Consider the following 13,696-nt stretch of genomic DNA (forward strand, 5'->3'; position numbering starts at 1 on the left):
CCCACTCGTTATCTGAAGCTGGAGACAGATGGAATTGGTGCGTGTTACAAGTGCAGCACAACAAGACAAGTGGGCAAGCTCATTGACGGAACAAATAGGGTTCTGTGAGAGGTTGTTTGGCTGCCGCACTCCGGGACCAAGCCCGCTGTGTAGCTGACGTTATTCACCCTGTTTAACACCGTATCTCGGTGAATCACCATACGTTAAATTTAGTGACAAGCACCTTTCTCCATTGCAGCTCAGCTCAGCCTCATGCGCAGGCGAGCAGAGCTTTTTACTTGCAGGTCGTTTGTTTCACCTCCAACCAAAATGTGCCGTCTAATCATCGCGACTTGTCGTACTTTCAAAGAAATTTCAACATCAACTCTTTTTGGCAGTGTCTCACATGCTGTTACGGTTTGTGCCATCTCATCGCTGAGCCAATCTAAATAGGATGATGACAAATAGAAAGTTCTGTGTCTCATTGAAAGCTTGCCAATAATATAATAATTCCCACTCATGTTTTATTGGCAAGAGGGGAAAGAATTAGATTAACCTTTAATATTGAATCCAAATGATAAAATCTAAATGGGTCTTGCTTGGCAAATTTATTTTAACTTATTGATTTCTCATCATCTCCCTCCCCTCTGTCATTGAGGAAAAACATTATTCTCAAACATCCAGCATTTTAGGATTTGTCTTTGCTCCTTCTTTGTATTTTGATGAACGATTATGATTAGAGAATGTCTATCCATCCAGAGATAAGGGCAATTCCACTTAGAGGGTCACAAGACTTCTCAGTGCTAATGGGAAAGGTCTCAACCCAGTCATTATTTACCGTCTTTCTGCACACTCTCATAAGATTATCCTTTTCATTTAAAACTTCTAATAAACACCTGGTCTCCAGTAAGAAGCTGATACTTGCCAAGGATATCTTCCTATTCAGCAAATAGCCACCTGTCTCTAATAACCAACTGAGCCAAGAAGTTATTGAAGCTGTGCTGCCAGATATAAAACAGCATCAGAGAATATATCAGACAGCATAATTTTACTGAATTTTTATTTTGTTGGCAAATTATTGCAGCTCCTAATAATGAAATATGTGACTCATGAAATATGTGCAGGTATTAATACAATATTTTACCATTAATTTGTGTTCTTAAAATACCACATAAAGCTTTGACATCTTACTTTAATGTTCATGTAAAATATATAATATATATTGATTTTGGTCCTTGAAACAAATAAACAATTGGGCTGCTAATACAATTTTTTAACCTGGGAGAAATAGCATTTGTAAACACCTTTTACCATTTATTTTAGCCTACTGAGGTGCCAGGTAGATGGGTTTGCTACTGTACATTGGATAATACAGTGTATAATGAGTACAGACAATCAGAGGAAGTATTTGAAAGTCATTTCGGTATGTTTTACTATGATTGTAAATCTACCTGACTCTCAGTTGTCATGGTGTGATAAAACCTTCCCATCTGGTACTCCAACCAGATTAACGCAAACAATTATTTGAACTACTATTTGACCCAGGTCTGATAAACAGTCATTTAAATGTTATTTTGTTATAATCATCTCCCCCGTGTTGCAGGCTCAGCTTTCATGATGGTGAACACGTCAGGACGCTTTGCAGGGCAGAAGGCCCTGCTGCTGACGCCCCAGCTGAAGGAGAACGACACCCACTGCGTCATCTTCCACTACTACATGGGAGGCCGAGACAGCAGCCACCCGGGCCAGCTCAACGTCTACATCAAAGAAAACAACAGTCCCCTGGGCATGCCCGTCTGGAACGTGTCTGGTCCCGCCACTCGGACCTGGGGACAGGTGGAGCTGGCCATCAGCACCTACTGGCCCAACTTCTACCAGGTGAGGAGACTTACTCTGAATCCAGCTCTCCCTCGCATATTGTCAAATGTAGGCTGCTCATTGTTGGGAGCCCACCCTCTCTAGTTCATCAGCCGATGCCATTATTGCCTGTACACTGGGAGGAGCAGGACGAATTTATTATTCGAGAAAGTCCAAACAGCCGCACAATGGCCCATTCAAAACTCCCAGGATTATTGATTTCTGGGGCTACCTCGGTATCCATGGTAATCTGTTCTCTCTCCCTCTCGTCTGAGCCGGTTCTCTTTTTCAATCCTGAAACTCATTTTCACTTACCAATGCACATGACTGCTGGCCAGGGCAGGGTGATTTCACACTTGCCTGGCTATTAGTCTTCGCCGGGCTTGTTCCAAGAGCCCACCAAATGTTAATTGATGCAGAGAGACCCCTTAACCTCCCAACGGGAGCTGGTCCCCCGGTGAATTATTTCATTATGGCCAGGCTGGCTGGTCCACAGTGGAGCTGAGGGGAGTCCTCCTGCCTGCTCATCACAGCCACCCTGATAACTTAGTTAACAAGGAACACTGCTGAGCTTCTCACCGCTGAATGCAACACAGGAGCCGGCCCTCTGCCTCCTTAATGAGGGCCACACGGACAAAAGAAACAGAAAAGAGGAAGGCAGCAGCTGAGGACAGACTGTGCTGCAACTACCAGCAATAGTCACCGCTCACTGTTGACATGATGGTGACCCCTGTATGACATAATGAAGTCTGGCCAATGTTTACTGTTTGGCTGAAGTCACTTTCAGATGGAAGAAGTCTGCCAGTAGTAGTGCTAGTAGCAGTTTCTTTCTAGGAAATGCTTGTTATGATCTAGATTTGAACTCAAATCCATAGAAAGAGCTGTAGAGACAGCAACATCTTACTTGACAAACACTGCTAAGCTTACCATTGTTTGGTTTTTAGCAGTGAATTGGGGAGACTCTGTAAATACTGCAGCATGCAGACAAAATCACCTAAATGTGAGAATTTTGGCATTCTGTTGGTAGCAGCAGCTATCAATTTTCTATCCTTTTTTTTTCAAACATGTTTTTGCCTTTTATCACGGAATTCAGCGGCATTTAATTAATTTTCCAGAGCATTTTTGCCCCTAGCCCCTGTTATGTTCCTATCCTGGAATGCATCAGGGCCAAACAGATGCATCACATCCTCGCACACATCTTTACCCATTTGTGAGTCCCTCATCTATTGTTGTGACATTCGAAAATGTGCGGCAGTTCTGAAGCATTTATTTGAATGCAGCTCTTTGGGTTTGAACCCAAAATGAAGTATAATACTTCTCAATGTGTTTGGGGAAATCCCCAGCATCTGTTGCCTTTCAAGCCCCAGTGGAAGGTCTGTCTCCGTTTATAATTGTTCCAGGCCCAAACTGACAACATGGGGAAACTTGTGAGGATGCTAATGATCTTTGCACCACTCTCTCAGTCAAGAAAAGAAAGAGCAATCCTTGAAATTGTCGCTAATTAGCAACATGGCACTAATTATAGGTATCTTTAATTGCATGGTAACCTAAGCAATTGTCAAAGGGAAGCCACCTGATACTTGGAAATTATTTTTTAATTACCGGTTAGGCTTTTTTAGTCGTCATGAGCCTTTGAGCCTTTGATAATTACTCTGCTGTCAGGTCATCCCTAAAACTTTTAATTGAGATTGTCATGCTTTTCCAAAACCGCTGAACATCATGCAAAACACTATAATTTTCACTAAATGGTATGTTGAATCTATAGCTCTTCTACATATTTTATGGGAAATATGTACTTTGTGCCCAAGATGGAAATCCATTATTTATGTGATATGCAGGAGCACCAACAAGAGAGAAAAACCCAAATGTCCTCATCCATCTTGATTTCGATACAGTAGAGCCTATGGCAGAACAAATCAATCCTGCTGTAATGTAGTACTTAGCAAAGTCCCTTAGAGATAGCCAGTCAGGTGATGTAGACGTTGAATGCTGGGTTCACTGTCTGCCACTCTGACAAATGAGGACAGTGAACTTTCCTGTGACATCAACTGCTTTTGTCCCCTGTGAATTTTTTCACTCTGCGGGTCAGGCCCAATTATGCACTGCACTATCATTGATGTTGGAATCAATTATATCATAGCTATTAGCCAGGCTGACTGATGTCTGTTGCACAAACAAAAGATTTCAATTAGAGAGTGGGGGCCAGTTCATTTGTCTGGTGGCGATATATGGAGTGGTTGGCCTTTTAATTTCCTTTAAATTAGCCTGTAATGAGGCCATAATTGGCACCCAAGACATTCACTTTCATATTTCATGAGACAAAAAAAGAAATTTATAATTAGAGAGCCTTATCTGAAGGCATCCTGCTTCCCTGATGACAATGTAGCTATCTCCGCCTCCACATTCCTAGGCTACAAAAGGAATCCCAGAGATGTGTGTGTGTGTGTGTGTGTGTGTGTGTGTGTGTGTGTGTGTGTAGCCTAGCTACGGCTAGCAGAGCAGGACATACGTTTCTGGGTGATGCTGTAAATGGAATACACCCATTAATATATACCATCCACTGGAAGATATAGGTTATATTTAGGGAATAATGGCATGTCAAACATGTGTAGTGTGTGTATGTGGTGATATGGGTCTCTGCACCACACCCTGGGTTTGGGAAGGACTGGCATTCCGTTTCCCTTTTTATCACACTGCAGACCAGGGAGCACATAACTCTGACATTCTGCCGGGACACGCCTCGCTGTCAGGGCTTAGGACATTTGTTTTGCTAGAGAACTTGGCCCTTAAAATAGGGTCATGTTAGTCTACACAGCACAGTTGTACTTGATTTTCGGTTTTCCGTTGTCAAAGATAGTGGCAAACACACCTGCCAAGTAATACTAGACACAGAGCAACTGTGAAATGTTGAATATGCAACAACAGTCCCTTTTCATGGAAATGATACCCTCTTTAAAGAAGCATTAGTTGCATTAATCATTGCTGTGATGTGTAGGTGTCTGACCCAGCGGTTCACATGGTGCTAAGTCCATGTGCTAATAGTCATAAGGCTCAAACCTGATTTAACACTTGCATGTCATAACACCTATCAACTGTGACATATTGTGGAAATAATGTCAGTGGCCTGCAGCATTGTAACCAGCTGCAGCCCAGCTAACAGTGGGTGGCATTAGCAAAAGCCGGACTTCATTGCACACGGGGGCAGCCTCTCCGGAGTGCCATTTGAAGACATGTGTCCATTTATCATTGCTGTTATGAGTCTCCTCTCTCCTCCTCAGATTGTGTTTGAAGTGGTAACCTCAGGGCAACGCGGCTTGCTGGCCATCAAAGATGTCGTGGTCCAGGGCCACCAGTGCAGTAAGTCCTTTTTCCTTCACCATAAAAAAATATCATCAAACAGTCATTGTCCTTTTCCTGACACCCTTCCAAATATCAATATCGTTGTTCTTTCCAAGGTGACAAGCCAGCTAGTCAAACAGGCCTTTGCAGAGTATAGTACAGTCAATCCAAAGTGTAAACCCTCCTCCTACCTCCCTTAAGATTTATAACAATGGAGTTGACACACTAAAGTCTGCTCAGGATATACTGCCGGAGTAGCTGTGTTAAATCTGTCCTTTGAGAGATGGGAAACATAGCGAAAGAGAAGAAAAAAAATGGGACGAAAAACAAATAGTGCCGCACAGTATGCTGCTGCCCGCCTTTGGATTCCACTATTTTTCTCCTCCCTTAAGGATATTCAGTACAGCATCTCATCTCTCAGATGCTTGGAGTTCTGCTACCCTCGCTGAATATAAGCACCAGCACTTCAGAGTGCATCGCAGAGCTAATGAACATAATCACTAGCGTATTTATAATTCTCCTGCTTTGCCTTTTGGAAAAGGCTGCTGCTGTGGGAGTACAAGCAGAAGGGCTCTTCAGGACTCTACATGTCTATGCTTTTGAGTACTTACATTCATGTTAGCCCATATGGCTCCTTAAGTCTATACTAGGAGGTTTCACACTCTGCAATCTAAGTCTGAATCAATATCATACGGCTTTTCATCAATTGATTAATACTCCTCCTAACTGAAATATCAAGGTCTGATTGTTAGACGCTAATGACCTGGTAACCATTTGAAAGCAGCTGAATTCCTACAAATGTTATGTCAATGAGATGGATTTATATGGCAATAGGCGCTGCATATAAATGTATTTGAGTAAATCAATGAAGACTAGCGACGTGATCAATGTTTAAATGTGTAAAAGTGCGAGTGGATCAATAACTCTCTGAGTGGCGATTGGGTTTCTTTGAGTGATAAGCAAGGTGATCAGAGCAACGCCTCGGTGGAAGACAGCCAATTCATTTTCTATTTATACGACCGTGTGGAAAATGTAGCTCAAAGGTGTGATTATGACACTGGGTGGTCTGCCTCTCCTTCCATCATTAAAAAAGACATTAGTGATGAGAAAAATAGGTTTGTCTCTTTTGGCATTGAATGGATTGACAGGACAAAGTTATAAAAGAGGTGTAGTTCAAAGGCATGGTTATGAAATATTAAGTAGAAGTGAAAGTCTTGATGATGAAAGTGATACAATTAGCTGTTGCCAAGTCTTTAGAGATTTGGTTATGTTTCGAATCAAGGTCGCTCCATTGAATTGCCCTATTTTTTCCATGCAGAATAGGGGTACTAATCAAAAATGCTCCACATAAGTTACTTTTTGTGGCTATCCCAACCAGTGAATGAACTGATAATGAGCACACTTAGAAAAGAGCATAATGCTTTTTGAAGAGTCCCCTCAATCCATGAAAGGATCCAGTTAAGAGACAGCAGAAAATGGATTTTGTTAGGTGCAAGTTCACCTTCTTGTGTCTCATGTTTCAAAGAATGGGCTAGAAGACTGATTCCTATTCATAATAGCTCCTTTGTAGCACAATCTCATGTAAACTTCCATGCCTCTGATAACTATTTGCCTTTATTTCTTAGTGAACACGCCTCACTTCCTGACTATAAAGGGAGTGGAGGTCAACGCTGGACAGACTGCGTCTTTTCACTGCACCGTCAACGGACGCAAGAGGGACAACTTCCACCTCTGGCTTCAGGTGAGAGTCATTTTTTTACCCTCCTCCTCAAATCCTTTTACCTGTGAGTATATTCTGCTGAATTTCCCCACAGCCGGGAAATTCTCTTTTTTGCGTCGGGTCAGCATCAGAACTTGGCTCCGGGAGATTCAGTGTCTTGCTCAAGAACTCTTCAGTAAGGTGGATGCTCGCTGTCAAAGGGGGCTTGAAGGGTCGAAGGGTGGCTTCCCTAATCGCTACACCACCCTGCTTCTCTAAACAGACCCTAACGTTGTTTGAACATGACACCTTCTGATCTGGAGTCAGACGCACTACTGCTGTGCCGACAGGTCTATGAAGCTATGCAAATCTAAGCCTTATTTGAATGGGAAACAGGAAACGTAGCATCTGCAATTATTCTAATCAGCCATGCTAAAAACATTTGATCAACCTCTGGCTTAAGGGGATAACAACTTTTTCCCTCCCTTGAATGGTCTCCAAATCATTCAACTGTATGAAAATCCTTTAAGCAGCCTTTTATCAAAGCGAAATAAATCATTTTAGGAATTCAAGCGAACACATGCATGCGTTGCTTTCTAGCGCCTCAGCGTTGAGGTCTCGCCAGATTTCCAGAGGCCTCTGCATCTGGGAGGCGGGGCATTACAGTTGTTTCAGATCACCGCAGTATGGTCTTAACCTATATAGATGTTGGCTCTGTGGATGCTGTGCACTATATCCGGCACGACTAAGCTGCACAGCAGTCTTGGATTGACCTTGTTCTGAGCAGCGAAGGTAGTGCATCTGGCAGACATAACCCTGCCGGCTCTGCTGCTAAGCACACTGTCACACGTGTGATCAGTGGGAGCATGACGCCGGGTAAAGGTCTTCTGCCAGGTACTCCATCATTTTAACAAACACGTCCTCATTAGCACAGGAGCTGGAAAACAAACATTAAGTGAAGTCCCCCGATGACAGTAATGAAGAAATATTTCTAATGAACAAATGTCCCCCATCTGCCTGCTGTGAGGGGTGACAGCTGGGGAGAGCCCACTGTGTGTGTGCGTGTGTGTGCGAGCGTGCGCGTTGTTTGTGTGTGTGCGTGTGTGTGTGTGTGTGTGTGATAAATGTATTCCTACCGTCAGCCACCGATGGGACACAAACAGACAAACACGCACACACAAACACACACACATACACACGTAAACAAGAACAGACAACAAGTACAAACACACACTTGCCCACAGTTTCTGAAACACACAAGGTCAAGCCACTTTGCTAATTAAACCTTTCCATTTTGGAGGCTCACTCGTGTGTTTGTCTCTGTTCCAAACAGGGCATCGGTGGACGGGAGGCCCCGATGAAAGCCACTAAACCTTGGAACAACCGACGCTTCATAGGCACTTTCGACGTGGAGAACACAACCAAGGGCGACTCGGGCCGCTACCGCTGCATAGTCCACTCAGACAAAGGGGTTGGAGTGTCCAATTATGGGGAACTAACCATAAAACGTGAGTATCGCTCCCCGAGCAGAGCAACATAAACGCGGCGTATCTGAGCGAGCGCAACGCAGGCAGCAGGAATGTTTTCTTCCCGCATGACCTCCATGCATACAACAAAGTCAACGGGAGATAAACAGGAAATGCTGTGTTTTCCTGGATGAAAATGTCCTCAAAGGCGATACTAAAAATACTAGCTTTTTTATGTTGATTTGTTACCCAGAGGACTTTAATACTTCCCCTGTAAAGGCTGCCCTTGACCGCGCACAATCCAACCTAAAAGAGCACAAAGGCAGGAGGCACCAGGGTTTACAGTAACCTCACTGATATTTCACTCCTGCAGTCATTTGATATGAATTTATGGAGTCGTCTGAAACTAAATCCTGCAAGGCCTCACTTTCCTATAGCCCTATAGCCCGGTAATGGCCTTCTATATTTCTTCACCTCAATTTTCTCCCTGCGCTCTCAATTGAATTTACTGCCCTGTTTTTTTTTTTGTCTCCCAGCTTTATGTGATTGATAGGTTTAATCCTGGCTGTCCAGATCGAGGTCTGTCAATCATGTGCGAATGGCCGGGCCCAGACACAGCGGAGTGGAGAGAGAGATAAAGTCTCTCTGCCCGAGTGTATCAGTGGGTTTCAGTGGTGTACTCAAAGAAAATTTACTGACACACTGGAAGCACTCAAAGCCACACTCGTGCATAAATTCAGCAACACAAACACTCGCACGTTCTTGTACACACACACACATACTCGCCAGCCAGCAATATGTTTGCTGATTGCTGCTTTCGATGTGTCAGTAGATATGTTTTACACAAGACAAACCAGTAAAGTGTAAAGTGCCTGCGTCATAAATATTTCACATACAGTAATTTTCGAGATTTAGGCATATATCATATCTTCGCTCTCTGTATCCTGTTTTGAATTCCGCAGAGATTTCACACCTCAATGACTTCAGCATAAGCCAACTTGTCAGAGAAAGAAAAGAGGCGTTTTCACGGTCATAAGTGTCACACATAAAAGGCCGATATCTCCTCTTATTGTACCAGTCGTAAAACAAGTGCTTAACCCCCCTAGTAATGCCTTCAAGTCGTAAATCCTCCTTAAATGTGTATTCACCACGTCCGTGACTCGTTTTTGGAGGAGTGACCACGGAGTAATTCTGTGGATTATGAGCCTGCTACAGTCCCGCTCCAACCCCCCCCCCCCCCCCCTCACCCCACCCCTCATTACCATACACTGCCTTTGCTTCAACATGAGGAGAGTGAATGCTTGATTATCCCGGATAATCACTTCTGCCTTTTCATGCCAATGTTCACTCAGATTTATGTGCCTGCGCGGAAGTGCACCGCGCGTACTTGCAGAGCGCCATACGGATCGGCCCGCCGTAGCCCCTTTCCCGCGTGCGCCCCCCCCCCCCCCGTGATGGGCTCTCCTGTAGTGCGGCCAGTGGTTCTGAAAGGGGGATAATTACTCCCCGTCTAAGTGCTGGCTGTTTCTCGGGCCTGGCCGGAATCACCTGGAGCTGCCGAGCGAGTCCCGAGCTCCGGCGTGGCATTCTGGGCCGCGCCGCTAACTGGAGGCTGATGTGGCGCGGCCGTGTCAGCGCTAATGAGAATAGCCGCTGAAAAATCGAAGGCGGCCCGGTCGAGCTCGTCATTTTCCCGTGGCCCACCCTTTCTCATATCAGCAGCGGATCAATTCTTTACTCGCAGCAGCCCAATTAGGAGAGTGGACGGCGTAATGAGGACCTCTTGCATCTTAACAAGAGAGGCTCAGTGGATGTTATGGAAGAATGAAAGAGGTCTACAGCTGACTAACAACAGGACAGAGTGGCATTTCTGATGATTGCTGCCTGTGTGGTGGATGGAAATGGGTGGCAAGATTAAATGTGTGTAGGTGTGTGTGTGAGTGTGTGTGTGTGCATGTGCATACGATTCTGTAAGCGTGTTAATGTATGTGTGTGTGCTACATGTGTGTATGTATGTTGGTCATTGTGTATATTGTGTGTCTGTCGTTGGCCATTGAGTGCGTGTGCATGCCAGTGTGTTTGTCTGTGTGTGTGTGTGTGTGTATGCTCAGGCAATTCTATAAGCGCGTTAATGTATGTGCTACATGTGTGTATGTTGGTCATTATGGTGTGTGTCATTGGGCACTGGGTGTGTGTGCATGCCAGTGTGTTTGTCATTATGTGTGTGTGTGTGTGTGCGTGTGTGTGTGTGTGTGTGTGTGTGTTCTGGCAGGCAGGTGCAGTGGTGGAGTAGGACACAGCTGTCTGCAGGCCGTCTGGCTGTCTGGTCAACATCATGACAGCAGCTGCTCGCTGACCCTTGCGTACGGCTGCCACTCTCATCTGCGCGCTGTCACCCATCTCCAGCGTGTCCGCGGCCCCTTCCAGCGCCCCGCTGCCGCAAAGCCGCCTCGCGAGGCTTAAACAGTGGGAAATGAGTTGTTAATATCCCAAAGTGTTCCAGCACTTGGGCGTATTTCACACCGGTAATCCGTTATTTTCAGCGCGTCTGCTATGGTTGTTGAACAGAGGATTACTGCACCTACAGGAGTTATTTCATCAGCGTAAGCCGCTGTTGCTTTTCTCCAGCAGTAACTTTTCAAAGTTAAATGAAACACTTATTGCCGTAATACATCATGCTGCTTAGTCTTAGTCCTATTGTTACGTAAATGGACCCAAGTGATATCAGCAGAAAAGGGTTTGCATGGCGGCGATGGTCCGTGTGTTACAGTGCATGAAAAAGCACGTACTCATGCACATGTTCTCCATGTTCTCCACTGTACATGAGGATTGATCAGATGCCTGTAGAGCTCTTGCTTGTTACATTTCTGTCAAATCCCACTAACATCCCACTAGTGACACAGACTCTATGGCAGTCAATAGATCTTCTCATAACACGAGTGAAAACTAGTTGGCTGGACTTTGCCTTGTGTTGCCAAAGCTCCTTATCCTGCGAACCAGTCATACTGTCTGAGTCACCAGTTAGATCCCTGTCATGCACTGACGGACATTTGGTCCTGTGTGTCAGAACAAGTGTCATCATAGACTGTGATGGCCAGTTTGTTGATCTGGTAACAACCCACATCACACTGGCCTCCTTTGAGGTTTAGACTGGGTATTGATTTGAACAATTTTTGATACGGATTCACATACTCAGGTTCCTTAATTGTACTTTTTATAAACTTCTTTGTTCAATAAAATGACTTTTATTATGCAGCGGAATAAATTACATCCACTCTTGAAATTGTACATGCCATCTGCTCTCCGCTTGTGTTCCTCAAAAAAATGGCCCATAAAATACAAGAAAGTTCTCTTTGTGAGAAACCAACATTGTGAAACTTTTTTGATATCTTTCAGTGCCATTTCATGCTTTAAAATATTGGTACCAGACATCATTACCATACCAATAGCTTTTTGTTTTTGATACACAGCCATACTGTGAGTGACGCTATTAGAAAGCAGCCTGTGCTGTCTTCTGTTGTTTAAATGAAACTGAGCATATTGCCACTTAACTTAGTTAAATCCCTTTTTAAGACATAACCACTGTTGAGAATGGAGGGTGGACAATAAAGGGGCCACCCAGATTAAATTAAAGGACCATCAAAACAAGCCCATGGGAGAAACCCACATTTTGGATCACCTCATTCTACTGTCTGGCTCCTACTTGCCAACTGGTGGACTGCGTGCATGTCCAGGAGAAGACCTGCTGGATAAGCTGGTTCGCTTTAGGTGATGTTTGACAGCGACACTGGAAGCTTGGATTAGAGGGAGTTTAGGGACCTGTGACGGAGGTCACCCTGGGGTAACCATCTGCTTAGCTAGCCACCAATTCTCTGTAGGACACCTCAGCCTGCTCCTAATACGCCTGGAGACCTCTCTCTCTCTCTCCATGACAACTCCATGAGAAGCAGCCAGGCGACTAATGGCATTATTCTGTTACATGCGTGTGCTCATTAGAGCTACTCACCGTGGCCTCTGGGACGTGTAACTATTGTAGTACGTGACAAGGGTAGATTCCTAAGCGGTGCCTTGGCTGCGGGTCATACCTCGCTGTTGACGATAGCTGTTTTTCGGTTGCACCAGGAGACGGCGTTTAAAGCACGAAACGCATGACGGTGATAGTGGAGGGGGCTAAAAAATCATTGTTTCCCCTACCACTTAATAGAGCAGCCATCTAAAAGAATTTCATGAATTGTAGTTTCAATGGAGTCCTTGTTGAGTCCTTTACACCCTGCTAAGAGTGTACAGTCCTCATACATCAAGTAAACTCTTATACAGAATGATGTAACTTGTCTGTAACAAACAGAATAGTACAGCTGCCCGATGTTGAGACAACAAGCATTCATTTAGCACCAAATAATTCACAAATCTGGGATTGTCACTGCAGGTACAGCATGTTCTACAGCATGTGTGCACCACATAGACATCACGCATGACAAAGTAGTTCATGTAAATATTGCTGAAATACTCAGGTATTCAGGGAACTTGTTTTGTTGTCACTTTGTCAGTGGTAACTGCTAAATTTAGGACTTGTAGAATGTAGCATTTTATTTGCACCTTGAATTAAGCATATTCAGGTAAAAACGACAACAACATGGAATACATGAATAGGTTAATTCTTAATGTTACTTCATAGCCTTTCAGGAGACCTTGCATATTGTTTAGCAAATCATTATGTGGCCCTCAATATGTGATTTGTAATATGTGTATCTTGAAAACCATAACCGTAACGTTATGCTATTATAAACTTTAAGGTCCCGAAAGAAACACCTCCCTAAAATGTTTCTGCAGGCCCCCTTACCTGCTTCAAAATAATAATATCCTGAAAATATTCCACAGTTGGAATAACTTGTCTGTGACATTTCAAGAGGCCTCATTAAACCAGAAAGAGCATAGGGTTTAAGCAAGAATAGACAAATATTGGCGACATAACAGATAAAAGGTCACCTGGGTTTCAGTGAACTCCTATTTCATCTGAAAGAGATAAACTTATATTGAAATGAAAGAACTGGAGATTATTTCTCCAGCAAATCGGAAGCATATACAGCTTGAAGGTTCATAAGGGTCCAGAAATGGATTCATTCCAACAAGTTATATATTCATTTTGGAGAAAAAATCTTATAAGCCAAGGACTTCAGTTACCTACTATCCTTTAAAAAGTATGATAGTTCATTTAAATGTTGTGTTATTAGTCATTTCATAAAGCCCCTTTCAGACGTCTTGAAGCTTGTGTTGTGGAGAGATATAATAGGCAGTCGATCTACGGCAGGCAGTCGTTTTTTGGCACAACACTTATTGGCGGCTTTGAGTTCTGTGA

The 13,696-nt window shown here is 43.9% G+C and overlaps 1 protein-coding gene across 11 annotated transcripts in view; it reads left to right on the plus strand.

The window, feature by feature from the left end:
* Positions 1-13,696, plus strand: part of LOC139931005 (receptor-type tyrosine-protein phosphatase mu) — a 141,427-nt gene that overhangs the window by 42,291 nt on the left and 85,440 nt on the right. For 10 of the 11 annotated variants that reach the window (XM_078287972.1, XM_078287971.1, XM_078287973.1 and 7 more), the window contains 4 exons: positions 1,583-1,857; positions 5,115-5,193; positions 6,801-6,916; positions 8,208-8,382. In XM_078287972.1, coding sequence (XP_078144098.1) covers positions 1,583-1,857; positions 5,115-5,193; positions 6,801-6,916; positions 8,208-8,382 — 645 coding nt within the window. Of the gene's footprint in view, positions 1-1,582; positions 1,858-5,114; positions 5,194-6,800; positions 6,917-8,192; positions 8,383-13,696 lie in introns of those variants that run through there. The other variant, XM_078287981.1, reaches the window with a different exon arrangement.

This window comes from Centroberyx gerrardi, chromosome 13 (assembly GCF_048128805.1).
Source record: "Centroberyx gerrardi isolate f3 chromosome 13, fCenGer3.hap1.cur.20231027, whole genome shotgun sequence".
Classification (NCBI taxonomy): domain Eukaryota; kingdom Metazoa; phylum Chordata; class Actinopteri; order Beryciformes; family Berycidae; genus Centroberyx; species Centroberyx gerrardi.